The sequence below is a fragment of the Cetorhinus maximus genome, chromosome 12 (assembly GCF_964194155.1).
Source record: "Cetorhinus maximus chromosome 12, sCetMax3.hap1.1, whole genome shotgun sequence".
Classification (NCBI taxonomy): domain Eukaryota; kingdom Metazoa; phylum Chordata; class Chondrichthyes; order Lamniformes; family Cetorhinidae; genus Cetorhinus; species Cetorhinus maximus.
The window spans coordinates 111,100,606-111,127,544 of NC_135890.1; the positions used below are offsets into that span (position 1 = coordinate 111,100,606).

At 41.9% G+C, this 26,939-nt stretch overlaps 1 protein-coding gene across 1 annotated transcript in view; it reads right to left on the reverse strand.

The window, feature by feature from the left end:
* Window positions 1–26,939, reverse strand: part of fam222aa (family with sequence similarity 222 member Aa) — a 359,807-nt gene that overhangs the window by 320,258 nt on the left and 12,610 nt on the right. Inside the window, exons 2-4 of the mRNA XM_078554423.1 lie at window positions 23,148–23,298; window positions 21,798–21,920; window positions 11,812–11,955 (exon numbers count right to left, since the gene is read on the reverse strand). Of these exons, the coding sequence (XP_078410549.1) occupies window positions 11,812–11,955; window positions 21,798–21,920; window positions 23,148–23,298 (418 nt within the window). The remainder of the gene's footprint in view (window positions 1–11,811; window positions 11,956–21,797; window positions 21,921–23,147; window positions 23,299–26,939) is intronic.

Sequence of the window (26,939 nt, forward strand, 5' to 3'; positions counted from 1 at the left end):
TTCTCAAAGGGTCGTGAATCTGTGGAATTCACTACCTCAGAGTGCAGTGGATGCCGGGATTCTGAATAAATTTAAGGAGGAGATAGACAGATTTTTAATTAGTAATGGGTTGAAAGGTTATGGGGAGAGGGCGGGAAATTGGAGTTGAGGCCAAAATGAGAACAGCCATGATCGTATTGAATGGCGGGGCAGGCTTGAGGGGCTAAATTGCCTACTCCTGCTCCTAGTTCTTATTTTCTTAGTAAACATCACAAATATAAAGCAGGTGTGGCCATTTATCTCACTGCTGTTTGTGGAACTTTGTTATATGCAAATTGGCTGCTGTATTTCCCTGTTATAAACATGGCTACACTTCAAAAAGTAATTCATTGACTGTGAAGCACCTTAAGAAGTCAAGAATTACATTAAATATAAGTTTTTTTTTGGTGACCTATAATGGGGAGGAATGTTTTTCCACAACTCTGACAGGCTTGCCTAATTTTTTAAAATAGCACTATATGGGCAGGATTTTACGCGTCGGCGAGTGGGGGCGGGGCCCGCTTGCCGACACGTAAAATGATGCGCGGTGATGTCAGGAGGGATTCCCAACGTCACCGCACCCCATTTAAATTTTCAGGAAGGCGGGGGCACAGCGAAATCAGCTACACGCCCGCAGACCTGTCAATGGCCAATTGAGGCCATTGACAGAGGTAATTAAGTAATTAAAGGACCTGCCTGTCCAATCTTAAGGCTGGCGGGCAGGCCAGGAGACCCGGCGCGAATTAGAAAAAGCAAGAAGCCTCATCCAAGGGTGGGATGAGGTTTCATGTAGGTTTTTTAAAATTTTAATAAAGTTTTTGTGAAAATTATGGACATGTCCCAACTCGGGGACATGTTAGGGAAATTTTATTTTTCTATTTTTAGGTTTTTGACATATACAGCCGATCGCTCTGAGGCAGCACTTAGCCTCAGGGAGATGAGTGCGTTCTTTCGTGCGCCTGCGTGAAAGAGCGCACTCTCAATTTTGGGATTCCTCCCCTGCCCGCACAGGGAGCGCATAGTGCTTCTGTGCGGACGTCACACTGGGCGGGCCTTAATTGGCCTGCCCACGTAAAATGGCACTGTGCCCCCTATGGGGGGCACCGATCAGAAGCGCGCCTGTGCGCGCCCGACATTCAACTTCGCCCCCGACGGGGGTAAAGTTCAGCCCTATGTTTTTAAGCTAACCTAAACAATCAGAGGGGACCTTTGCCCAAAAAAATGGAGTGATATCTTTAAGAGGAAATTAACAAAAAATAGGTTGTGCAATACAGCCTAAACTAGTTCTGAGCAAAAATGTGTCATATTATTATTTAGTGAATGCAAATCCCTGAAGCCAAGCAATAGTCTCCACATTTGCTGAGTTTAAGGTGGTTAGTCCGCCACTTAATCTGTAGGGGGCTACACTCCTCAGTAATGTGCAGTATTGTTTATGTCTTTCCACAAGTGCAGAAGGAGTTTGTTCTGAGGCTCCAGCAGTGGAGGTTGGCTGCACAGGGGCGCTTGCCTGTCCTGAACCTGTTTAGCAAGGACCATACTTGTCATGGTAGTTCAAAGCCTACCATTCAACAAATGGGGTTTGTCACAAGGAACTTGTTAGTGACTTCCTGTGTTTCCATTCCTTGATCCAAAGAATGTTTGCTGTTAGATCTTGCTCAGGAAGGGTGCTCCATATGGGGCACTGAGATGGAAGGTGGGCAGCAGTGGATTGAACAGGTCATCATGGAGTGGTAAGTGAGGTGCAGCACGGATGGTTTCAATCAATATGCCACATAATACTAAACCATTAAATCAAGGTCCAGGCTTGATTTTGATGTTGATTTAGCTGATCTTAGCATGTGATAGCAGTATCACCAAAGGCATGAGCAAGTCTGGTGTGACAGCTCAGCTGAGGTCAGTGAAGATAACTCCATGGCAGGCAGATGTCATGCCGTGGTAGAGATGTCTCCCATTGGAAAATCTGGGACCGGGGTGGAATTTTCCGCTTCTGCCAGTGTTCGGAATTATGCTGGGCGGGAGGCACTGAATTTGGTGTGAATTTAAAATGCCATTTCTTGCCAGCGGAAAATTAGTTTGGAATTTTGTTCTCCCGACTTTGGTGGCGGGCTAAAGGCAGGTTGACTTTCCCGCTGATCTATGTCAGGAACCACATTTGCATTTCATGAATGCCCATTAAAAGGCCAAAGAGCTGGAATTATGTTCTCCTTCCAAAGTACCCCGCCAGCGGCTATAAATAGAACAGTGTGATTTACGACTGTGTATTTTTAAAAATTCATTCACGGGATGTGGGCTTCACTGGCTGGGCCAGCATTTATTGCCCATTCCTAATTACCCTTGAAAAGGCGGTGGTGAGCTGCCTTCTTGAACTGCTGCAGTCCATGTTGTGTAGATACACACACAGTGCTGTTAGGAAAGGAGTTCCAGGATTTTGACCCAGCAACAGTGAAGGAACGGCGATATATTTCCAAGTCGAATGGTGAGTGAGTTGGAGAGAAACTTCCAGGTGGTGGTGTTCCCATCTATCTGCTGTCCTTGTCCTTCTAGATGGTATTGGTTGTGGGGTTGGAAGGTGCTGTCGTTCACCTGGTGAGCTTCACTTCATCCAAACTTGGAGGTCAGAAGACACTACTTTTGCCTTCCTTTAACACCATAACTGTGAAATATCTGGTGTCTGTAGCACAAGTTGTGCCAAGGCTGGGCACACGAAGCGCGAGCAGTGGGGAGGGATGGGACAGAGGCAGGACTTGGGGGAGAATACAGGAAGGTAAGGTGAGACGGAGGCAGGATTGGGGGGGGGGTGGTGGTAGTGGGGAGGTGGGGGGTACACGAGAGGGGAAGGTCAGATGGAGGCAGGACTGGGGGGGTGATGGTGGGGAGGTACACGAGAGGGGAGGGGTGAGATGGTGGCAGGACTGGGGTGGGGGGAAACACAAGTGGGGAGGAGTAGGACAGAGAAAGGACCGGGGTGGTCAAGGAACAGAGTAGAAGAGTGAAAGACTGTCTGGGGGCTGAGGCCACGCTGTCTGGGGCATATTTCAGAGGCTGACCTGGGGCCTTATGGGCCATGTAAGAGGGCTGTGCATGGCACGCATATCTTGGCCCCAGTCTTGTGAGGGAATGGCCTATCTCGGCAGTGACGGTCGTGCACAGAATCATGGGTACGGCATGGTCAGTCACATAAGGCATTTGGTCCTTGGTGTCTGAGTCATGGTATTAGGAGACAGAGGGCACAGTACTGTTCAGGGGAGGCATCTGGATCCTGTATGTCGGTAGCTGAAAAGTCATGGGGGGAGTATTGGATGGGCTCATGGCGGTGGGGAGGGCCCTGAAAAGTAAGTGTGCATGTGGCCTCAAGAAGAAATGGGGACAGGTCAACAAATGGCATGGGGTATCAATATTTAAGGGTTTAGGGGGAAACAGGAATATTGACATGAACAATGATGGGGTCAAGGGTAATGGGGGAGGCTGGATAATGACAGGAGAAATGGGAATTAGGAGGGGGTGACTATGGAGGAAGATGGGAGGAAATTGGTGGGTGATAGGGGAAGTTTGGAAGCTGGTCCCAATTACAAAAGTGAAGTGCACCATTTTCACAATCACCGATGAATGACACAGCTGGAAAAACAAGCTTGAAAAAATCGTTAGTGAAGGGGTCCCTGGGCATTTGGGAGGAGTTCAGCACAACAATTTTGGCCTGAATGAAGGTGCACCCTATTAATTTCCTGCTGAAACTGTGGAGAAAGTGGCTTAGCTGAGTTCTGAACTCAAAGGTCTAATGCACAATGAACGGCCTTTGTTCCTTTACTAATGGTGCACATTCAGGTATTAAGTTTTGGTGCTGCAATGCAGTTGGTCTTAATTGCCATCTGATCCTTATAGAGCCATGCAAAAAGGGATGCATGGTCAAGCAATCAAGAGCCACAGCTGCTGCACAGAAGCAAAATGGACCCTACAAGCCTCAATGTTTCCAATGTACTGGTCATGGCATTCAAGGAACCATGTTTACAGTCCTGACATAAGTACAAGGATTGGATATCGACAGTTAATGTGTAGGTGACTGGAGGAGAATTGACAATAGCCTGACTGAGGGTTATAGCTCATGGGTCTATTGAGCCTAATTAAGACCCTCGTTGTGAATGCCCATTCACATCTGAGGGGAATGTTCAGCCACCTGTCATCCTCCAGGGTGTAATATCATCCTGCAAGTGGTAGCCTGGGGATTCCATGTACACACAGAGCAGGTCAAGCGCTAATTGTACCTGTTCACAGGTACAAGGAGGAATGGAGAATGCAGGAGGCAGGAAATGTTGCCTTGTTGATAGCTATGATTAGAATGAGGAGAAGAAGGGCCCATCACCAATTGGCACAGTTCCAGGAAGATCATTGCTCTGAGGAGCAAGAGCCAGTGGGGCCCAAGGAAAGTCACAGATGCTCCTATGGAGGGGCAAAATCCATGAAAGAGTTTGGTGTGACCAAAAGTCTACAGAAGACGCAGCTCATACATGGAGATGAAGAAAAGACAGTGCCACAGGCACCTTCGCTTATCTAGGGAAGTGGTAGCTCACATTTCCCACCTTCTCCATGAGGAACTCATGCTGCAAAGACTTGGAGGAAGTCCCATGCTGGTTGCTTTGAAGGTTATCGCCGCACTAAACATTTTTGCCAGTGATCCTTCCAGTGCTGCACTGGGGACCTTTGTGGAATCTCACAATCGGCGACACGCAAATGCTTAAGGGAGGTGATACACATGCCCTTATCAGTAAAGCTCACCATTATGTGCAGTTCCACATGGATGCCAGAGCTGTGGGATTCACTTCGATCTCAGTTTTCCCGCAAGTCCAGGGCACCATCGACTGCACACATGTGGAATAAATGATCTCAGAGTAAAGTATCCCCTAGGAACAGTGACCATAATATGGCAGAATTTAGCATTCAGTTTGAGAGTGAGAAAGCTGGGTCAGAAACAACTGTGCTAAACTTAAAAAGGGTAATTAAGATGGAATGAGGGCAGAGTTGGCTGGAGTGGACTAGGAAACAAGTTTAGCAGAAAAGATGGTTGATGAGCAATGGCAGACGTTTAAGAAAATAGTTCATGACTCTCAACAAAGATATATCCTAGTGAGAAAGGAGGATTCAAGGAAGGGGTTAAACCAACCATGGTTAACCAATGAAGTTAAGTACAGTATCAAATTGAAAGAAAAAATATTCAATGTGGCAAAGATTAGTGGTAAACCAGAGGATTGGAAAAGTTTTAAAAACCAACAAAGGATGACTAAAAAAAAATAAAGAGGGAGAAAATAAACTTTGAGGTTAAACTAGTAAGTAATATAAAAACGGACAGTAAGAGCTTCTTTAACTATATAAAAAGGAAGAGAGAGGCCAAAGTGAACATAGGCCCCTGAGAGAATGAGGCTGGGGAAATAATAATAGGGAACCAGGAAATGGCAGAGGAGCTGAATAAATACTTTGCATCAGTCTTCACGGTAAAAGATAGTAATAACATTCCAGAAATACTAAATAATTGAGGGGCAAAAGGGGGGAGGAAATAAATACAATAACTATCACTAGAGAAAAAGTACTAGGGAAAGTAATGGGGCTAAAGGCCAATAAGTCCCCTGGACCTGATGGATTGCAGCCTAGGATATTAAACGAAGTAGCTACACAAATAGTGGATGTGCTGGTAGTAATCTTCCAAGAATACTTAGATTCTGGAAAAATCCCAGAGGATCAGAGAACGGCCATTATAACATCCTTATTCAAAAAGGGAGGGAAACAAAAAACAGGTCAATTAGCATAACATCTGTCACTGGGAAAATGTTGGATTCTATTATAAAGGATGTAATAGCAGCGCATTTAGAAATACATAATCTAATCAAGCAGAGTCAGTATGTCTTCACGAAGGGGAAATCATGCCTAATAAATTTATTAGAATTCTTTGAGGAGGTAACAAGCAGGATAGATAAAGGAGAACCAGTAGATGTAATATATTTGGATTTCTAAAAGGCGTTTGATAAGGTACCGCACATAAGGCTACTTAATAAGATAAGAGCCCATGGTGTTGGGGGTAGTATATTAGCATGGATAGAGGATTGGCTAACTAATAGAAGACAGAGATTTGGGATAAGGGGGGCATTTTCGGGATGGCAACCTGTAACTAGGGGGATGCCACAGGGATCAGTGCTGGGGCCTCAATTATTTACAATATATATTAATGACTTAGATGAGGGAAGTGAATGTACTATCACCAAGTTTGCGGATGACACAAAAATAGGTGGGAAGGCAAGTGGTGAGGATGACACAAGGAATCTACAGAGGGATATAGATAGGTTATGTGAGTGGGCAAAAACTTGGCAAATGGAATATAATGTGGGGAAATGTGATGTTGTACACTTTGGCAGGAAGAATAGAGGAGCTGAATATTATTTAAATGGAGAAAGACTGCAGAAGGCTGCCGTACAGAGGGATTTGGGAGTCCTTGTGCATGAATCCCAAAAAGCTAATATACAAGTTCAACAGGTAATACGGATGGTAAATGGAATGTTGGCCTTTATTTCAAAGGGAATGGATAGGGAAATAGAGAAGTCTTGCTAAAACTATACAAGGCACAAGTTAGACCACACTTAGAATACTGTGAACAATTTTGATCCCCTTATCCAAGGAAAGATATACTGGCATTGGAGGCAGTCCAGAAAAGGTTCACTAGGTTGATCCCGGGGATGGAGGGATTTTCTTATGAAGAGAGGTTGAGTAGGTTGGGCCTGTACTCATTGGAGTTTAGAAGAATGAGAGACAACCTTATTGAAACATATAAGATTCTTCGGGCGCTTGACAGAGTACATGCTGAGAGGTTGTTTCCCCCTGTGTGAGGGTCTAGGACCAGGGGCATAATCTCAGAGTAAGGGGGCGCCTTCTCTCAGAAGGTAGTCAATCTGTGGAATTCTTTACCGCAGAGGGCTGTAGGGGTTGGGTCGTTAAGTATATTCAAGGCTGAGATAGACAGATTTTTAATCAGTAAGAGAATCAGGGTTATGGGGAAAAGGCAGGAAAGTGGAGTTGAGGATTATCAGATCAGCCATGATCTCATTGAATGGCAGAGCAGACTCAAAGGGCTGAATGGCCTACTTCTGCTCCTATGTTTTATGGCGTGATGGTCTTATGGCCTTGAGAGCTCCCTGGCAGCAGCCTGTGAGATTCATTAATAGAAAACTATTTCACTCTCTGAACATTCAACTAATTTGTGATCACAGAAAGTAGATCCAGCATCTTTGTGCTAGGTACCCAGGGAGCTTTCACAACTCTTACATGTTGAGTCTGTGCCAGAGATCTTTGAGGGACCTCAGCACTTAGCGGGTTGGCACCTCGGGGGACAAAGGGTATCCCCAGGTGACCTGGCTAACGTTGCCTGTTTGTCGGCCACAGAGTGCATTGGAGGAGAGGTAGAATGCAGCACTTTCTGCCACAAGGTCCCTAATAAAGCCAAATATCAGCCTCCTAAAATGCTTTCTGATGTTTGGATGGGTCAGGCAGGTCTCTCCAATACTCACCACAGAGAGTGTCATACATCATTATTGTTTGGTCCGCCCTGCACAACCTTGTGCTGCAAAGGGGGTTGTGCTACCCAAGGGAGACATTGAGGAGCTGGATGTCTCCTTGGATGAGGAGGATATGGAAGGAAATGACCGAAGAGGGTGAGGATTCAGACCAGCCACATGAGGATGCCATTGCATTAAGGCAGATGTGCCCGTGACAACCTCATAGTTACAAGATTCCAGGAGGAATAAAGTAATGACAAATTTTCATAATCAAAATTTTCTTCAGCCTTCGATGTACAGGATGCAGCAACACCTTCATTCTCGGTGTGAACCTCTCAGGAAAGGCCAGAAATCTAACAATGATCATGGAAGTGCCATAAGTCACCTTATGCCCTAACAATGAGGGCATCCTTGGAAGGCATAGTAGCCTTGCAAAATGTGGCCACTGTGGAATGTGATTAGTGCTCCATTAGCATGCATCCTTAAGCAACTCCACATAGTGCAGTCCTTTCAACCATGGTGTCACCAAGTGGCTGAAAAGCCAATGTACACATGGATGCATTCATGTTAGTATGACACCAGCTTAGCAAGGCGGCCCGAACAAAAGAAACATTCGTCAATGGTTTGCACTTGAACATCTCAAGAGGGAGCAGCTCCAGACAGCTCCATCTCTCCAATCGCCTGCTCTCATGGATGAATAATGCAAAGGCATCATCTTGCTAGTAACCCCCAGTAGGCCTTTGCACATCAGGATGCAGTGATCTGTGACTCTACATCCTGCACTCAAAATTGCGAGGTTTGTTTGTATTGTCTTCACAGACAGTGCCTCACCAGGACCATGGTTTGATTAGTTACAAACACTCAGAGCCCTGCATTCATCGAAAGCCTGCCAAGTTTCTGTCCTGGATGACCTTTGCATTAGGGAGAAACGTGGCCAGTCAGTACTGACACAGCAGTCAATGACAATGTTTTCCCTTCATAGACTCTGTTGAGGACTTAGGGGGTGTGCAAAAGCATCACTTTCAGAGCATGATAGCCCTCGACATTGTCAAGCTCACAAAGGCCAATCCTTTCTATATACTTTAAGTCAATAAGTGCACTGTCATGCAATGAATTCCACATCAAGTTGTGGGCCATGCCTTTAACACAAGGATCACGTAAAGCACCACTAAGCAACTGTCCAGGAGCAATGTAAGATCCCCACAGGTAAGGAGATGGCTTCATCGAGATGAACACACGCCTCTGGCATCACACACTCATACCCCTCTTGCAGACATTTGTAGTTTTCCCAATTGACCCTGATATCCCTAGTTCAGCATCATGCATGGAGAGAGTGGGAACTAAGAATGGAATGATATTCAGCCTTAAATGCAGAGACGATAACAATCTACAGAGAGGCATGGAAGCCTATGGTGCCTGATGTTTGATACTACTTTTTCCAAAAACTCACTGTCATAAAATAATGCCATTGCAAAGAACATTGTGGAGAAACGATTATAATGTTAGTCGGGACAAATACTTATGCCATCCACAAACAACAGACATCAAAACAACAGCAGCAGGATAATCACTAAACTTGATGAGCACTTCTCCTGAGCCCAAAGAATATCTGCCTGAGATTTAAGGGTGACAGGTGTATTGGCCAACCATCATTGTCACATATGATGCGCCTTTGCTGATATTGCAAATGTGGAAATAAAGGCAGTGGTGAGATTGTGTTGAGAATTAATGCAGTTAAAGATCCAGATGGGAGTTCATTGTGGGGGTGCATACTTGACCCTTGAATGAATGCTGGTGCTTGAATCACATAGATTAGCCATTGACCCCAGGCGACTCGGGGGAGGATTAATGCAAAATATATTAACAGAAGTGAAAAGTATATACAATGAGTGAACACATGTGCCACCAATGTGCATTCAAAATGTCTTAATTTTCCTAACCCTACTGCTACGTGTAGGTGCAGCCCCGACATCCGCAGCAGAGGTGGAGGCAGCCTGCTGACAGCTATGCACTGTTGTCTAAGATATCTTTGGCAGGTATCCTCTGGTAGCCTGAGGTCTTGAGTGCCCCCTGCTCTGGAGCAGGTATACCCTCCGCAGCCTGACTTGGAGTTGATGGGGTCAATAGCAGAGGGGAGCTGGAGTGGCAGGGTACCCTTGGAGTGTCCTGGGTGGATGCCCTGGGTTGCCTGGCTGGCGATCCTCCTCCCTTTGGGTGCCTGATGGTCCTTTGAGGAGACTCGTTGAGGAGAAGGGGCACCTGGAGGGAGGTTGATGTGCCCTGTCCCCTTCTTGCCTAGCCAATGCTGGAATGCACCCATGGCTAGAGCAATGGTGTCCAGTTCGGAGCAAAAATCCAGCAGAATCTGCTGGACCTGGCTCTCCAAGGCGGCACCACCTTCTAATGGAAACTTCAGTGCGCTCGCATGATAGAGCTACGACATCAGACAGAATATAGATGGAGTCCTCCATACTTCGTTCCAGTCTACTCACAGCATCTGACAACTCTGGTGTCTGTGCATCTCCAACATTTATCTTAGGGCCAATTCCAGAGGCTTATCATCAGACTGAAAATCAGCAGGGGCCTGGTCTCCAGCCACCCTCTGAGTGTCAGAGACCTTGGCTGTCACTGCTTCCACCGGCTGTGGACGCATGTCGGTGAGGTGATCGCCAGACTGTGAACCCGAACCTACTCTTGAACTAGATCCTACCGAGGTGCATGTATCTGTACCGGTGGAGGGTACAGGTGAACGCAGTGACAGTTCTTCAGCAGAAGGCAGGTCTGCTTCCTCATCAGAGGTGGTCTGGGAACTGAGGCTGAGTCATCTGGAGGAGGGCATCCTTCCCCTTTTCCTGCTGGTACCTGGAATAGAGAGAAGGGAGAATTAGTGATTGACTAGACATGCTTATACATTATAGGTCAATCACAGTCATTGCCCACATGTTGTCTATGTATACTGGATGCACCTTCACTGGCTTGTTGGTGGAGGCCAATCTCGCCCTCTGTGCAAGAACGATCCCTATCCTCTTCAGCCAGCTCTGCAGCCTGTTCCTCAAATGGGGAGTGTGTCTGCAACTCCGGGGTCCCCCCTCCAGTCTTGGCTCTCTCCCTTTTGTAGTAGGAGATCTTGTCCTGCATGAAGGCAGATAGATTGACTGTGAGCTTTATGAATGAAAGAGCAGTTCAGAAGCATGCATGCCTGTTGTGTCTGCTGAGCCCACACCAGTAAGGGATTAAGATGCCTTTTGTGCAGGATCTCACATGAGATGGGGGCCTTAAAGTGGCTGGCAGACAATCAGTGTTGATGTCCCATCTGCTGGTAGTGTGTGACATCCCTGTGGGCTCTAACCTTTAGACTGCCTGAGGCCCTTATGAGGGTCTGAGTTTGCAGTGAGTAGAAGTTTCACTTACCCTGGTGGAATGGAGCAGATCTTTCATCCTTTTTCAGCACTGCAGGGTGGTCCTTTTTTGTTTGCCATGGTTGCTAACCTCTCCAGGTGGGAGGACCTCATGCTCCCATCTCTAAACAGCCTGGAGAAGAACCCCAGGGAGGCTTTGCTGAACCATGGTGCTGAACATTTGGTTCTTCTCGGTGCCATAGATTCCATGTGCAACAGGACACCTGGGCTGTAGTGAATAAATGTATTTCCGTGTGCTGTTTAGAACCTTCGACCCCTTGAGGTAATGGTGAGGCGGACAAATCCCTGTCCACCCCACCACGAGATTCACCAAGCTCCTCGCTAATGTATAGTTAATGAATTGAAAAGCGGAAGATTGTATATGTTCAGCCCTCCCATGCCCAGTGGGAATCAGGCCAACATTCCCGCTTGCCACCATGCTTAGTCTCCAGAATGGAAAATTCTGCCCCAGGAGTGGAAAACCTGATTCAATTCCCTACTACCCATGCCAAGCGACACCAAATCCAATCATGTCTCTAGTACTGCCTAGGTTACCCGCCTACTCGACAGATACTAGTGATTATACTGCAACTTATCTGGTATGTATAGCTCAGTAACACATTTGCTGGTGCACTTCCAAATTGAAATAAATAGTTGAAACCTTTTATTGTGTTTTTAGTAGTTTTTTTAAAATTTGATGTCACTATGAAGACTGAGAGCCAGGATACTTTGCCTTATTGTCTAGTGAGATCTACTTTGGTGACTTAAAAATGATATAATACTGTAACTTAATGCTTAAGTAATAATCTGGAGTTGATTACAAGTAAATATATCATACAATAACACCCAAGTCAAAAACATACCTTTTTGCTGTGATAGTGGCCCACAGCTATAAACTCTGTTTCTGGGAAGCAATACGTCCATGAGCAAAGCTTAGATTTCAGCTCCTCAGCATTCTGGATTAAGTGAATTCGGGGCCTGTACTTGTGCATTGGGGTCAGAGGGATCTGAGACACATTAAAAGAGTCATCATTAAGTAAACATGACTTATTATTTAAAGAAGCAGTGTTGATAAATCAGAAACCACTCACTGAAATAGTCAACAGATTTTGTTTGGCTGACATTAGTTCTTCGACTTTTTGTGTACCCAGCACACTGGGAAATTCTAGGAACAGTTTATGCTGTTGAATGAATGTAAAGCTAGTGAACAAGGTAATAGTGATGTCAGTGACTTTCCAAATTCCTGTGTGCAGGATTCCTGCAATTATTGACATCTGTAGAATCTAGTCCTAAAGTGTATTTGCGGTTCCTTGTTCTGCACAAATGTTATGATACTATGATTGCCACTACACCCAACTGAAAATCTCTTATTTTTAGTGATGAATGGGCAGTTGAATTTACATGATGATAGTGCAGTTCCTTACGGTTACCAGACAAAATTCTATTCTGTCAGAACTACAGGTGAATTTACAAAAATTTAGGTTTCACCTTATAAATGTTTGGACTCTGTGGGAATTCCTCACAGACCCCAGTTTGATACCACTGACACACAAACAGGTTAGCAGAATAAGTGGATAGGTGGAAATGTAAGTGTGAGGCATTTGAAGAGGGAAATATAAGGAATGAGAGAATACACTGAGTTGAAAGTTGCTGAAGCTTGTGGATGAACAGTTGAACCAAATACATAATTTCCTGAAAGGATGAGTACAGTTTGATATAGTCAGAAAAATTGTCACCAGCATTTTAGGTTTTATAATAGAATATAAGAGCAAAGAAGTAAATAAATTTATATAAAACACTGGATGGGCCACAATTACAGTACAGCCTCATTATAAAAAAGGCATTAATACTGTGGAGAGTGTATAGTGTAGATGGAGAAAGATGATAGAGTTGGGAAGCTGCATTAATGAGGACAGAATTGAGGTCCTGGAATTATTTCCATTGAAGCAAGGAAGTCTATGGAAATTTAAGAGGTTTTTAATACTATGATGGGATGTAGTGAATAAGGAAAGACTATTTCTTCTGGTTGGAAAGTTGGTATGAGGGGGACATCAATTTTAAATTGTCACTAAGAATGAGGACACAGGTATATGGAATGTTTTTCCTTGGGGAGTAGTCGAATCAAAGACCATTGCATAATTTAAGGGAAATTTAGATCAATATTTGAAGGCTAGGATAAAGCTTGGTCTTCATCCAATATCCACACATGCAGCCATTTTATGAGAGGGTTACTGGATCATGAGTGGGGCATCCCTTCCCCCTTTCTTTTGTTTATGGGCACTGAAGGCCAACCCCAGCACTGCCAGTTCTGCTCTTGCTAAGACCAGCCAATTCCGCACAGACCAGCAACTGAACTTTTATCTGAATGGCTCAATACCAAACCTACCAGAACATTTAAAAATTGGAAGAGCTGTACCCTTTTCATTTGACAAGCTTCTAGTAGTTCCATAGTATTATATGCAACGTGGAAAAAACGGTTCATTCCCCAACTCTGTGTACTGTCAATTCTCTCTCTAATGAGAAGCAAAATTAGAACAAAAGAAGAACAATATCTACCTGTCTCCAGAATATAACATGGGGAAGATCTTTTCAACTCTTTTCAATTTACATTAATTACGCCTGTAATGGCACTACAAAAAAAAATGTAACTCGACAAGTAAAAGATGGGATTATCAGCATTTGAACAGCAGTAAAATAGCGGTCAACATCACAAGTGAGGAGCAGCTCTGACTGTCAGGGTAATTACTGGCTGGTTTGTCAGCAATCTTCTCGTTACAAAAGAACTCCATTAGCTAACCGCAGGGAAAATAGTTACACCTGCCATTTTGGTTCAATACATACAAAAATAACTGTGACACTTTACAGCATTAAACTGGGCTCCCTGCTGCTTCGTCAATTGTGAGGATTCCAGATCAGTCTGCATGTGGCACTTTGAAAGGCTCCACCTGCCAGTTGGGGTAGAAACTAATGTTTTAAACTCTGATGTGAAAGCTTCAATGTTCCACAAAAAGTAATCTTTTTGCCTTTCAATTAAAAAAAACTTTTCAGTCCTATTGTAAACAGTGAAATTGGTTCTTTCTTGAAAAAATACACATATGAAAAACACAGGTATTTTTTAGTCATGCAGTACATTCCTGTAAAGTGTAGAAATTAATGTTCACAATTTGTATACAGACTTATCTCAGATGCACACTCAAAGCAAATTACTCAGCTAAAAGCACTTGCTGTGAAATGTGACAGTTAATGGGTACCTCATTAAGTCTCATCATTCAACAAGTTCAAAATCCTCTCTTTGCACCTTCAACTTTCCTGCCAAGAATCTAATTTCTCATGAACTGTTCTCTGAATGAAGTCATAGAGGAAAGGAGTTTGAGAAAGATTCAACCTATGATATCATTTGAGCGGTCCAATGTGCAGAAAAGGTTGACATATTTTGACAATAAAATTGAAGGGGCTTGAAGGATTTTTAAACCGAGTGTTATAATTTGAATAATCAACATGTTATATGTCAGAATTTTAAGACATTTTTTTTTCCATTAGTAATTTAAGCTGCAGATTTACTTCAAGAGGAATTCTTCGCTGGAGACTCTTAAAATGATGCATCGTGAAATGATATCAAATTCACAAAAAAACAGTCACCAGTTTTGGGCATGGGCAGCAAGTTTCATATGTTGAAACTGTTTAGAATTCCCTTTGTATTATAAGCTTTTCTTTACATTGAAATAACCTATTAATACTTTATTAACGGTATGAAAGCAGGGAATCAGTGCATCATAACTTCCCTACTTCCACTTCAATTTCCTTCTCTCCAATTTGAAGGATCCTGTAGAATTTCAACCACTCTTCCTAATTTCAAATTACTAATTTGCAAGACTATATGTTGAGTGTTTACGCTCTTCAACTCCCAGAGGCATAACAGTCAAGCCTGATCCTGACCGCATCTAACATAATGTGTATTCATACCTTCCAGCAGTGGTTACTGGGTAATAATCAGTGAATATTGGCTTTTCCTTTTTCCTAGCCCAGGGTACTGAGGCCAGTTGTAGCACTCTGACTGCCACCCGAACAGAGATCATTTAGTTCAACAAATACTGGGGATTAAACTGATAACTTTCCTTGTCTGTGTGGCACAGTTTCAAACTGGACACTGAATTTATCAATTTAGCCATAAAGAAGTCTGCTATGGCCTGCAAATTAAAGACTTCAATAAATTGCCTCAATTTATTGAATGGCCATTTTGAATTTATCAGTATGTAAAAATGCATTTATTGCCCATCTCTCTTTGCCATGGGAGAGTAGTGGTGGGTCTCCATCTTGAACTGCTGCAGTTTTATGCTCCCACAATGCTGTTACGTAGATGCGGTGTACTGAGAATTGCATTGTGCACTTTGTCCATTTAAGGCTACCATACAAATGTACCAACAGAGAGAGTCTAGAAGGAGGATAAAGGAATCCATGTGTTAACAGCACTTGCAGCAGCTCTGCTTCTTACTGAAACTTACAGTTTCTTCCCAAGAACTTCACAGTCCAGGTTTCTAGCATTTTGACCTCGCAACAAGAAGGAAACGTGATTAATGTATAAGTCAGGATACTTTGTGACTTGGAGGTGATAGTATTCCTAAGCATCTGCTGCCCTGGTCCTTCTAAGCAGTGGAAGTTGCACGTTTGGGAGGTTCTGTCTTAGGAGAAATCACTTTTGTAAACGGAGCTAAAGACTTTTGAATTGACAACTAACAGTCCCACTTCTGACCATATATCAGAGGGAAGATGGTTAGTCTGAGGATATTTCCCTGAGGAGCTCTTGCAGTGATGGGTCTGTGTCTTCAATGATTGCTGCCCAATAATCACAAATGCTTCCTTTGTATCTGGCATGACACCAATCACTGAGGGTCTTCACTTTGATTCCCACTGGCTTCAGTTTTGCTATGATTTCTTGGTGCCATTTTCAGCTAAATGATGCTTTGATGTCACCAGCAGCTAATCCCACCTTTCTGGTAGTTAACTGTTATACCCATGTCTTGATTATGACTGTGGTAAACTCTGGCAGAACCTGAACTCAGTGTTGATGAGGTTATTGGTGAGTAGGTGTTGGTTTAATGGCATGACTCTTTGCATCATTTCATTAATGATTGGGAGGAGATTGATAGTTTTATTAATTGGCCAGATTAGATTTGTTTGATTTCCTGGGGATTGAACATACCTGGGCAATTTTTCACATTGTTGTGGTGCCATAATTGTACTGAAATAGCTTGACTAGGGGAGCAGCTAGTTCTAGTGCCATGATATCTATATATTCATCCCATATTATGACCACTAAAACTTTCCCAATAATAATGCTAAGTGATAAGTTACTTGGTTTATATCTTTCTACCATTTTGTGCAGATATCTTACATTGGTGATTCCTTTTGCCTGCAGAGGACAGAACCATACATATGAATATATAGCTTCTAGCAAGTAGCAATGTAGTGAGCTATATTGCAAGCCCGGCTGATAATCTTAAATTGGTTGAGTGTGATTTTTAGCACATTCAGGATTGTTCAGCAAATGCTGCCCAAATCATGGAATCAGACCTAACATTAGACATCATGTTCTGAGTTTTGCAAGCGTGGGTTGGTTGAGTACGGCCAGTACTCTGCCTGTTGCAAACAGCTGAAAGGACATGCTGTTTGATATGATCCACCGGTCATTGGGACATACTGCCTATGCACCTGGCATCACACTGGCACAGAAATTTATGTACCACATTACTTATTTGTGTGGTAGGCAACATCCTGCAGGACATGCGCCCTATTTCAGTATCAAGCTTGCACAGTGAGCAAATGGATCGGCACCTATTATGAGATCACCAATGAGGCCAATCTTGTCACATGGAGCCGTAGGAATCCCAACGAATATATTGATCAGTGAAGGTAGGCTTGTGGTAGACCTAATAGAGAACCTATTAGCAGATTTCTCAACTAGCATATCAAGGAAAAGGAGCTCGTTAAACTGCCCCATTTCAAAGGTGAACTTGAGCACGGGATGGAGCACAAAGTGTATAATTTCCGTAATAGGGTACATCAAAGCTATCCTGCAGGATAATGGCTACCCCGATCAGATCACTGCTCACTGTGTATTGCACATACTCATGAATGGGCCCAAGGCCGCCACTTTAGGACCTGAAGAGTCTACCTTAAATTACCTTGGAAGGGTAAAGTATCTCAAAAATCTCAGGTGAGGCTAGCTGTTTCACTGCTACTATGCAGTTGCAGCATGAATGGTGTTCTCCATTAACAGGATGCTGCCATCTAGCCAAAAAGACATTCTGCTAACCACACAAATGAGTAGAGTCGTAAATGACTTTTGTTATCGCTCAATGTCAGGTATGTGGGCTGTACGTCCCAATGACTGGTGGATTATGTCAAACAGCATACCCCTTCGGCTGTTCGCAATAGGCAGAGTACTGACTGCACTCAGCCAGCCCATGCTTGCAAAACTCAGGACAAAATGCCTCTAACATTAGATGTGATTCTGCGATTGGGCAGCATTTTCAGCACGATGACGAGTATGCTAAGAACTACACTGACAATCAATTTAAGATTATCAGTCGGGCCCGCAATGTTATACTTGCTAAAAGCTATATTCATGTGCAGGAACCTGGCCTCTGCAGGCAAAAGGAATACATCCAGACATTGCATCTTTTTCGAATAAACATTGGTGATTCTACAATCCTCTGCAATAACTTTCATAACCAAGGACATTTGAAAGTTATAGAGCCTCTGTTATTTTCTCTCTGACTTCACGTCAGCACTTTTATTCAAACTTTTTCAGAACTGGCATCATGGACACCCGCCTGAAACCAGCAGGTGCGTCTTTAAATATACAGATCAGGGTCATTTTGTTTACATTGGCAGTTTCTATTATAAACATGAACACCAGAGTTTATAATGACAACAATAAAATAAGGGAAAAAAGTGCATGAGTTTAAAATGGGCCCGAATTACATCTGCACGGCGGATCCAATCTTCACCTGAAGGCTACACTTGGTGATGTTCACTCTGTGTAAGATCATTGGAAATCAATGAGTAAAGAAGGACCAAGAGACAATTTCATAAGTAAGACTAATTTTTATTTAAGTGTATGGTTTTGTAGTCTGCGCACACATAACAAACACTTAAAACAATTAATGTCCTCCATTGTCACCTCTGCAAATGCTAATCTACTTAAATAATTAAATGTTCACTTAAATGCCTGTTAAAATTTCATTGGCTAGACAGCACTGTCATTGAGTAATGTAAATGTCATGTTTCTGAGGTCTCCAATCAGTGCTATTGTAAAAACAGATTTTTTTCTTTAAATAAAATTGCTTTGATGTCAAAGCAATATTTACAGAAGGACACTTTGGTATTGTGGACAAATGAAGGGGGATGGAACTAGTTCTTAAAAGGGCCAACATTTCAAACTAAAACATTTTCTCCAGCATTTTTTATTTGATTATGCATAATGTGAGAATGTAAAACATGTTTAAAAAATCACATTATCTGTACTTAATGTTGTGATTACACGGCTCTCCTTCTTAACTGAACAAAAATTAAGTTCACCACATGTTTGTAAATGAAGAAAGTACCCCTTTTAAAGAAAGTAATGCCTAACTAGTCAGTTGTAACATCACTGTGTTGTGCAAATCCAATGCCTCAGCAGAGCCCATTCTTTCTAAAACATTGGCAAAGAACCAGAAGTGACATGAGGGAGAAAATGTTTATGTAGCGAGTTATGATGACCTAGAATGCACTGCCTGAAAGGGAGGTGGAAGCAAATTCAATAACACTTTCAAAAAGGAAATTGGATAAATACTTTGCGTGGAAAAGAAATTACAGGGCTACAAGAAAGAGCAGAGGAGTGGGGCTAATTGGACAGCTTTTTCAAAGAGCCAGGACAGACAAATTGGGCTGAATAGATTCCTTCTGAGCTGTATCATTCTATGATCACCTCCATGCCTACTATTTCATGGTTACTATATAACCTTAATCCAGAAGAGAATAAGTCTAATGCCCAAATTTTCACCACGATGGAAAGCCTCTCCATTGTGATGAAAATCCTGGAAATGGCTGAAATTTCTAAGTCTCGCCCCCGAACCCAGCATTTCCCATCTTTCTGAGGGTGGGACTGGAATTGGGCTAGGGTTTGCACTTGCGCGATTCACAGATTAGCAAAGAGAGCTAGCTATTTAAATCACCAGCTACCTCCACTGGGTTTTGGAAGGCCAGGAGTGTGAAACCTGAGGTGTGTAGATTAGAACAAGTAAGAGGTAAGAGGAGATCTGAACTTGGTGGTTTCATTGGGCTAGCCAGGGTACCCCTTTGGAGAGGTAAGGTACCCCTTTGGATAGAGTCCCAGGACATTTTTGGGAGAGGTAAGGCACCCTTTGGGAATGACGAGTGGTGTGTGCCACAGGGATCAGTGCTGGGGCCTCAACTTTTTACAATTTATATAAATGACTTGGATGAAGGGACCGAAGAAATGGTCTCAAAATTTGCTGACGACACAAAGATAGGTAGGAAATTAAATTGTGAAGATGACATAAGGAGGCTACAAAATGACATAGATAGGTTAAATGAGTGGGCAAAGATCTGGCAAATGGAGTATAATGTGGGCAAATGTGAAATCATTCATTTTGGCAGAAAGAATAAAAAAGAAGCATATTATCTAAATGGTAAGAGATCACAGAGCTCTGAGGTTCGGATTCAGAGGGATCTGGGTGTCCTAGTGCATGGATCACAAAAGGTTAATATGCAGGTACAGCAGGTAATTAGGAAAGCTAATAGAATGTTATCATTTATTGTGAGGGCAATTGATTACAAAAGTAGGGAGGTTATGCTTCAGTTATACAGGACCTTGGGTTAGACCACATCTGGAGTATTGTGGACAATCTCCTTATTTAAAGAAAGATGTAAATGCATTAGAAGCAGTTCAGAAAATGTTTACTAGAATAATACCTGGAATGGGCAGGTTGTCTTATGAGGAAAGGCTGGGCAGGTTAGGCTTGTATCCACTGGAATTTAGAAGTGTAAGAGGCAACTCAAATGAAACATTTAAGATCCTGAGAAGTCTTGACAGGGTAGATGTGGTGAGAATGTTTCTTCTTGTGGGAGAATCTAGATCTAGGGGTCACTGTTTAAAAATAAGGGGTCGCTCATTTAAGACAGAGGTGAGGAGATTTTTTTTCTTTCAGAGGATTGTGAGTCTTTGGAACTCTCTTCCTCAAAAGGCAGTAAAGCAAAGATTTTGGATATTTTTAAGGCAGACCAAGACAGATTCTTGATTAACAAGGGGGTGAAAGGTTATCAGGGGTGGGAAGGAATGTGGGGTTAGGTTACATTCAGATCAGCCATGATCTTATTGAATGGTGGAGCAGGCTTGAGGGGCCGAGTGGCCTACTCCTGCTCTTAATTTGTATGTTCGTAGGTAAGGCACTCTTTGGGATTGTTAAAAGTGAACATGATTATCACCTTTTACGCACAAACTCATTGCAACTGTCATGCTGTCAAGAACTGTCCAGCCACTTAGGAACTGTTAAAGAGCTTTCTAGCTGTCAAAGAACTGTCCAGCTGTCAAGGAACTGTCCAGCTATCAAGGAACTGTTAAGGAGCTGGCTGTTACATAACTGGCCAACTGCCGAGGAACTGTTAAAGAGCTGTCCAGCTGTCAAGGAACTGTCCAGCTGTCAAAGAATTGTTAAAGAGCTGTCAAGGAAGTGTCAAAGCTGCCAAGGAACTATCCAAGCACACGAGGTGTGTTGGCATGAAGTAAGGGTAAACAGTGACGGGTGGGGGGAATAGGTTGGCATAAGTTTCCACTAAGTTGACATAGGGGTTTGGGGGCCATGGGGAAGGATGGGGGCATGGGTTGGCATAGAGTGTATGGGGCAATGGGGAGGTATGAGGGGCCATGGGTGTGGGCATGGGTTGGCATAGGTTGGCAAGGATAGGGCATAGGGAGTGTGTGGGGGGTGAGGGGTCAGGACTGGAGGGATATTTTGTGTTTTATGATAATTTTTTATTTATTTAAACACAATGTCGAAGCACAAGGGCAAACCTTGTGCCCAGCTTGCCTCTGCACCCGGAAGCCTCCGCACTCAGCCCGCCTCTGTGGCCACCAACCTCTGCATTTGTTCCAGGGTTGCCCGCCTGACTCCTATTTCAGCCCGCCCCCCAACCAAAAATCTGACTTGCAGGAGGCCATTTTTAAAGGTTGGACTCGCTGAGCCAGGAAATTTCCCGACTCTGTGACCTCGACCTGGGGACGACTCACAATCTCTTTTATAAATATGGTTTTTGTCCCTTGATTAAAGTCGCTAAGATGCTAAACACAAACATCCAAACATGTAGATGATACTTGAAATCCAGTGATATACTTTCTTGATGGCTCAGTAAGAAAAGCAAACTTCCTGTGGTACTGAGCAATACAGATAAGGAAAGTTTCTGGTTGCATTCCAGCTTTATGTTGATTTAGGGTGCTGAATTATCTGATCTCAGCCAAGGCAACAGTAAGAACACTACCAATAATCCAAAATTCCTATTCCTTATCACAATCAAATGAGTTCTTGCGAAATGCGCCTGGATGGATATCAAGTAGGTACAGGATATTACTTGGCTGCAATACTCTTCAGGGACAAACAACTCACTAGTAGCTACTATTATAACTTAGACATTCAGCAATAGTTGCTTGGTTAGAGACAGATAGCAGCCATAGAGCTGTCCCTCAAAAGGAATCAGCACTATCAGGAGAAAGGAGAGGAAGAGACCCAAAAAAAGTATAAATGCCCCAAACAACCCTTGTCTTGATAATTTTTTGCAAATACAGACTTACCATGCCTTTGTTTCCAATCCCATTTGTTGTGCAGATTTTGAGCAATTTGAAAGATATAGGCTTCTCGTTCAACTCAGCTCCGAGGGCTGGTGTATCTGAGTGGATATACGCTCCACTCGATTGCTGTGCAATTTTCAAGGGAGAAAACAAAAATTAGTTCAGAAACATAAGGAGGTAGGAATAGAAAAGGTAATTCAACCAGTCTGCCTCAGCATGTCATTTAGGTCCATGTGCATGATTGTTCAATCATTTTAGATTTACCTCCTGGTTTGGCACTAACCCTTTTCATTCTACTTCAATGGTTAAAGTGGTTGTGACATGGAATTCCAGCTCTCAAACAATTTACTTAACTGATTTCCACTTGTTAACAGGATACTCATGAATTGACAGTCATATTAGTTGGACCTTAATGTTCTTGTGATGCTTGATTAACAGCTTAAGTACATGACCTGAGCTACTCCCATACATGTAGTACTTCATCCTCCAACCTTAGTTTCGATGTGCTACTGCTGTTACTCACTTCCAAATTCCACCTGGTCGCTTAGCTGCCAGTCCACTTTTGCTTCCTATTAACCAGTGCGATTGTTGGGTATGTGGGTCAGGCCCCATTCAGATATGCACATCATTGACCAACTAACTAACTTTCTGGGAGGGACAAAAATCAGGGGTATAACCTGCATCCAATTTTGAAAAGAAATTCTGGAAAATTTCTCTTTAACTCCCTAAGGCAATCAAGCAAAGGTCCAGAAGATTGGAATCTCTATAAATTGTGACAGGGCTACCAACAGCCTTGTCCCTATAACCAGGGATGTTCTCTTCACTTAGGAAACTGTCAAGTTCACTTTTGAAGGACAGTAGTAAATCCATACCTACTTTTAGGTAATCTGATCCAGAGTAGTCTGTGAAAAGGATTCCTGCCATCTCTGGTCATATTCTGGAAAAGCTCAGCAGGTCTGGCAGCATCGGCGGAGAAGAAAAGAGTTGACGTTTCGAGTCCTCATTTCGAGTCTTCGAGTCGAAACGTCAACTCTTTTCTTCTCCGCCGATGCTGCCAGACCTGCTGAGTTTTTCCAGGTAATTCTGTTTTTGTTTTGGATTTCCAGCATCCGCAGTTTTTTATTTTTATCTCTGGTCATACTCTCCTATTTTAAACTGCACTATCCAGAACACACAAAACATGTTTCATCTTTTTAAAATGGACTTCTTATAGAGGACATTTCAATCTACGTATTCAAACTGATCAGCCTCCACGATTAATCAGTACCAAAGGAATTTGATGATTTTGATAATCTGGTCACTGTATCATTGTTAGCTATTTGTTTTAAATGAGTCGCAAGTGTTATATCTCACCTGCTGTCGGGCTGGAGCAGATGGACACCAACCTCGCTCCTGCGTGTAGGTATAGCGCTGGTCGCTGCTTGACTCCATATCCACCATAAGTGTGTATGACTTTTCTGGGTCTAGTCCATGCAGAGTGACCATAATAGATGGGAACAAGCACCTGGGAATGATATACAATACTCAATTCACTTTGTTTACAAAATATTAAAATTATGTAATATGAATAGGACTATTGTACCTGTGTAACATACAGATTATTAAAGAATGCTTGATGGCCCCTTGTGCCTTCTCAGAGATTATGTTATTACAAGAGGGGCTTAGTACAGTGTGTAAAAGTCTCTACTGAAAGAGATGTTCTAGAGACAGCTAATTAAGTGTTTCTTGGTTGCTTTCTGGAAAATGAAATATATCTTCATTAACCATCAAGGATATACATAAATAGCCAAATTTGTTTCCTTGCACACCCAGATGAGCATAACTAAACACCTGATGTAATATGGGGCAGCAGTTCTTTGGTTTTAATGTGTATCAGTTACTGAAATAAAAGTTTAAACTTAATGTAACTTTCCTTCTTCATCAAATGTATTATATAAACATACTATTATCAAAAGGTTCTGCTTAAATGTTTATATTTGGAAATTTTATTAGAGGTTTTATTATTTATAGAATAATAACTTCTATTGAGAATCTCCATCCAAACTTGAATAATAGTACAGACCTTCCAGAACATGGTTAATTTATGTGAGTGATAATTTTTTTTTTAGTTTTGAATATAAATATAAATAAAAACAATGCAGCTGGTCCTGTATAACCATTTTTACCGTATATTACAAAATGTAAAGACCTACTCTGATTTGTTTCTCTCCAATTCTATATTTAGTTGTCTTATTGTTGACTGTTGGTGCAAGTGATCAGCTAGTATATAATACCCTTTACGTGCATGTTTGCTTTCAGAGTTAAATCAAATGGTCTGGGAATTGAACTTGGGACCTTTCTGGTTTGTATGTCTCAGTTCCACACTGTGCAGTGAATTTGGCAACTGAACCATCAGGGAGTGTGGCAATGTTTCTTTAACTCATCCAGTGCACAATGTTAGTAATGCAATCTGCACAATGACAATGTTATTTGAATTGGTGTCTTCTTTGTATCAAGTGTAAATCTCATGACTGCCACCCAGATTCTTGGCTTCAGTTGAGTGATTTTCATGCTTCTTAGAGCCAATGGTTTGAAGATAAACTATTCTAGATTTCAGAGATATATTAGACACTCATGTATCAAGTGACTCAATGAAATACTGCAAAAAGAAATCAATAATCCCTTTTACAGGCAGCTGAAGAAGAGACTGGAAGAGGAAAAACTAAAATTGTCCAATTTGTCATGCTTGAGTAACAAATTCTGCTCACCAATTGTAGTATCATATTAACTGGACTTGAGGGGAAGAATAGACAGTACAGTATGGCCAAGCAAATGCCAAAGGTTTTAGGCCAAAAGATTCATTTTTGATAAATCAACTCCACCAATCCAGTTTTTCATCATATCCCTTAATCTTATTTCTGACCAGAAATCCATCCAAATTATGTTTGTTTTGCTGAACAAAACACCAAAGCAACTAACACAATTTTTGAGTTCAAAATATCCTCAGACTTTCATCTGTTAATCTCAGAATTACCTTGTGTGGGGATGTAGGGTGGGTATCTCAAATATCTGGTCACATTATACCCCTTACTTTTCAAAGTACACTAACAGAAAGGTTTTACAACTCTCCAGCACACTAACATATGAAGCTCATGTCCTCTGTCACATCAAACATGACTGACATTTGCCCCCTCTATCCTTTCGGTTGTGATGCGAACTCATGGTTTGCCCCTTACTGTGCACACAGAGTGCAAGTTATTTCAGATCTTCCAGCATTTTATTACTTTTAACTGCTTTGCTTAAATCTTTTCTCAGGTACTTAAGTTCCAATTTGGCACAGTTTTTTAGTAGATTCAGCATTGTCTGTATTAGGAAGATAGGTTAGTATTTTGAATGGGCTACTTCATTAGAAATGTTCTGATAAAAGATCCTACCTGAATCGTTAATATATCTTTTGTGTTTTGGGGGGAGGAAAGGGCAGCAACAACTAGGCCGCTGGCCATTTTCAGCACTTCCTATTGTATTTGAAAATTTCAGCTCTCATTTTTTTTTATCTCTGCCATTGATATATTTTTAAATAATGGAATGAAGAACTGAAACCCTAGAGTTGTTCTTGAGTTTTCAATCTCACTTTGTCTGTTCCTTTGCTCAGTTTATTGCCACATTCTAATAGAATACAAAATGGATGGTACTATTCAGGATGTAAATAAACAAAAGGAAATGTAACGAGCTATATTCATAAAAAATAAAATCAAAGTGAAGTTTTTTCCTTTCAAATCCTTTCTTAAAGTTTTGAATACTTATGTTATCTGACAGTCAGGAAAAGAAATAAAAAGAGAATTGAATAAAAAGTATTGTGTACAGGAAGACAAAAAAAATAGAATTAGAGGAAAAAATTACACTTTCTTTATTTAATTGTTTCCTAAATGTTTCATTTTGTAGTCTATGGTAATTAGTAAAACTACTCCTGTAATTTAAACAACTTTAAAAGTTATGGTATGTTTGAGTATCACAGTATGCGACTGAAAATTGAGTCCAGGTCATGGTGACCACAATTGGATTAAATTCTATCTGCCATTTCTTGCTAAATTGGTTCAAATATCCTTGCATGCTAATTGTCTCTCACATTTATCACCTGACTACATAGATTGATGTCATCAGCAAACTTAACAATATAAAGACAGGAATGTTACACAATGTAGGACTCTATTAATAAAGTAGAATTGTGCTCAAGCTAGCCTGTTCTTTTAAGGCCAGAAAGTCTAGCTGATATTTGTAACATATGATCATACGAATTAGGAGCTGGAGTAGGCCATTCGGCCCCTCAATTCTGCTCCGCCATTCAATAAGATTGTGGCTAATCTGATTGTGGCCTCACCTCCACATTCCACCTACCCCCAATAACCTTTGACTAGTAACTATAGCGTAAGATCACTTAATGGCATAAGACTTTAACTGTTGCTTGATCAAGAAGCTTTGTACAGTGAAATGTGCTTGTCAGTTTCAGCTTCTAATTGAATAGCACCAAACGTTTTAAGATTGTTTTGCATCCGTAACAATTTTTGATGTCTGTATAACAATTTTACTATACCAGCAAATCACTCATGCTAATACTAACAGTAAATCAAATGCTTTTTCTGCTGCTAAAGTAAATCTGTATTCCCTTAAGGCCACAAAGTCTAATTGCTGTTGGATAAACACTAAGTAAGGTCAGAGTTTAATTGCTGTTCAGGCTGCAAGTCACAATCCTGTTCTTTTTTTGTGGTAAGGTAATTTGGAGGATACAGATATTGTAGATCCTGTGTTGAATAACTGCCTTTGCATTTTCATACTCTTAATGTCATGCAGAAATTTGATGTGAAACTTGAAGGAAATGCATGCTTTTTGAGTTTTTACAATATTATTGGCATATAGATATACAAGAAGTACTTTCCTACATGACATTTATAAATAGTACAAATGGAGAATACCTTGCAGAACTCAAATAGTCACGCCTCCAGATCGTGGTGCTTTCATTTATCATCGACTGCTTCCTGTTCAATTTTCAATGCAGCTAGCTAGTTATCAATTAACGCCATGAGCCTTAACCTTTTTTAGAAAAAGTCAATATTCTATGTAATTAAATTTATCTTTCTTTGTCCTGCCACAAATTAATGAAAATTTCAC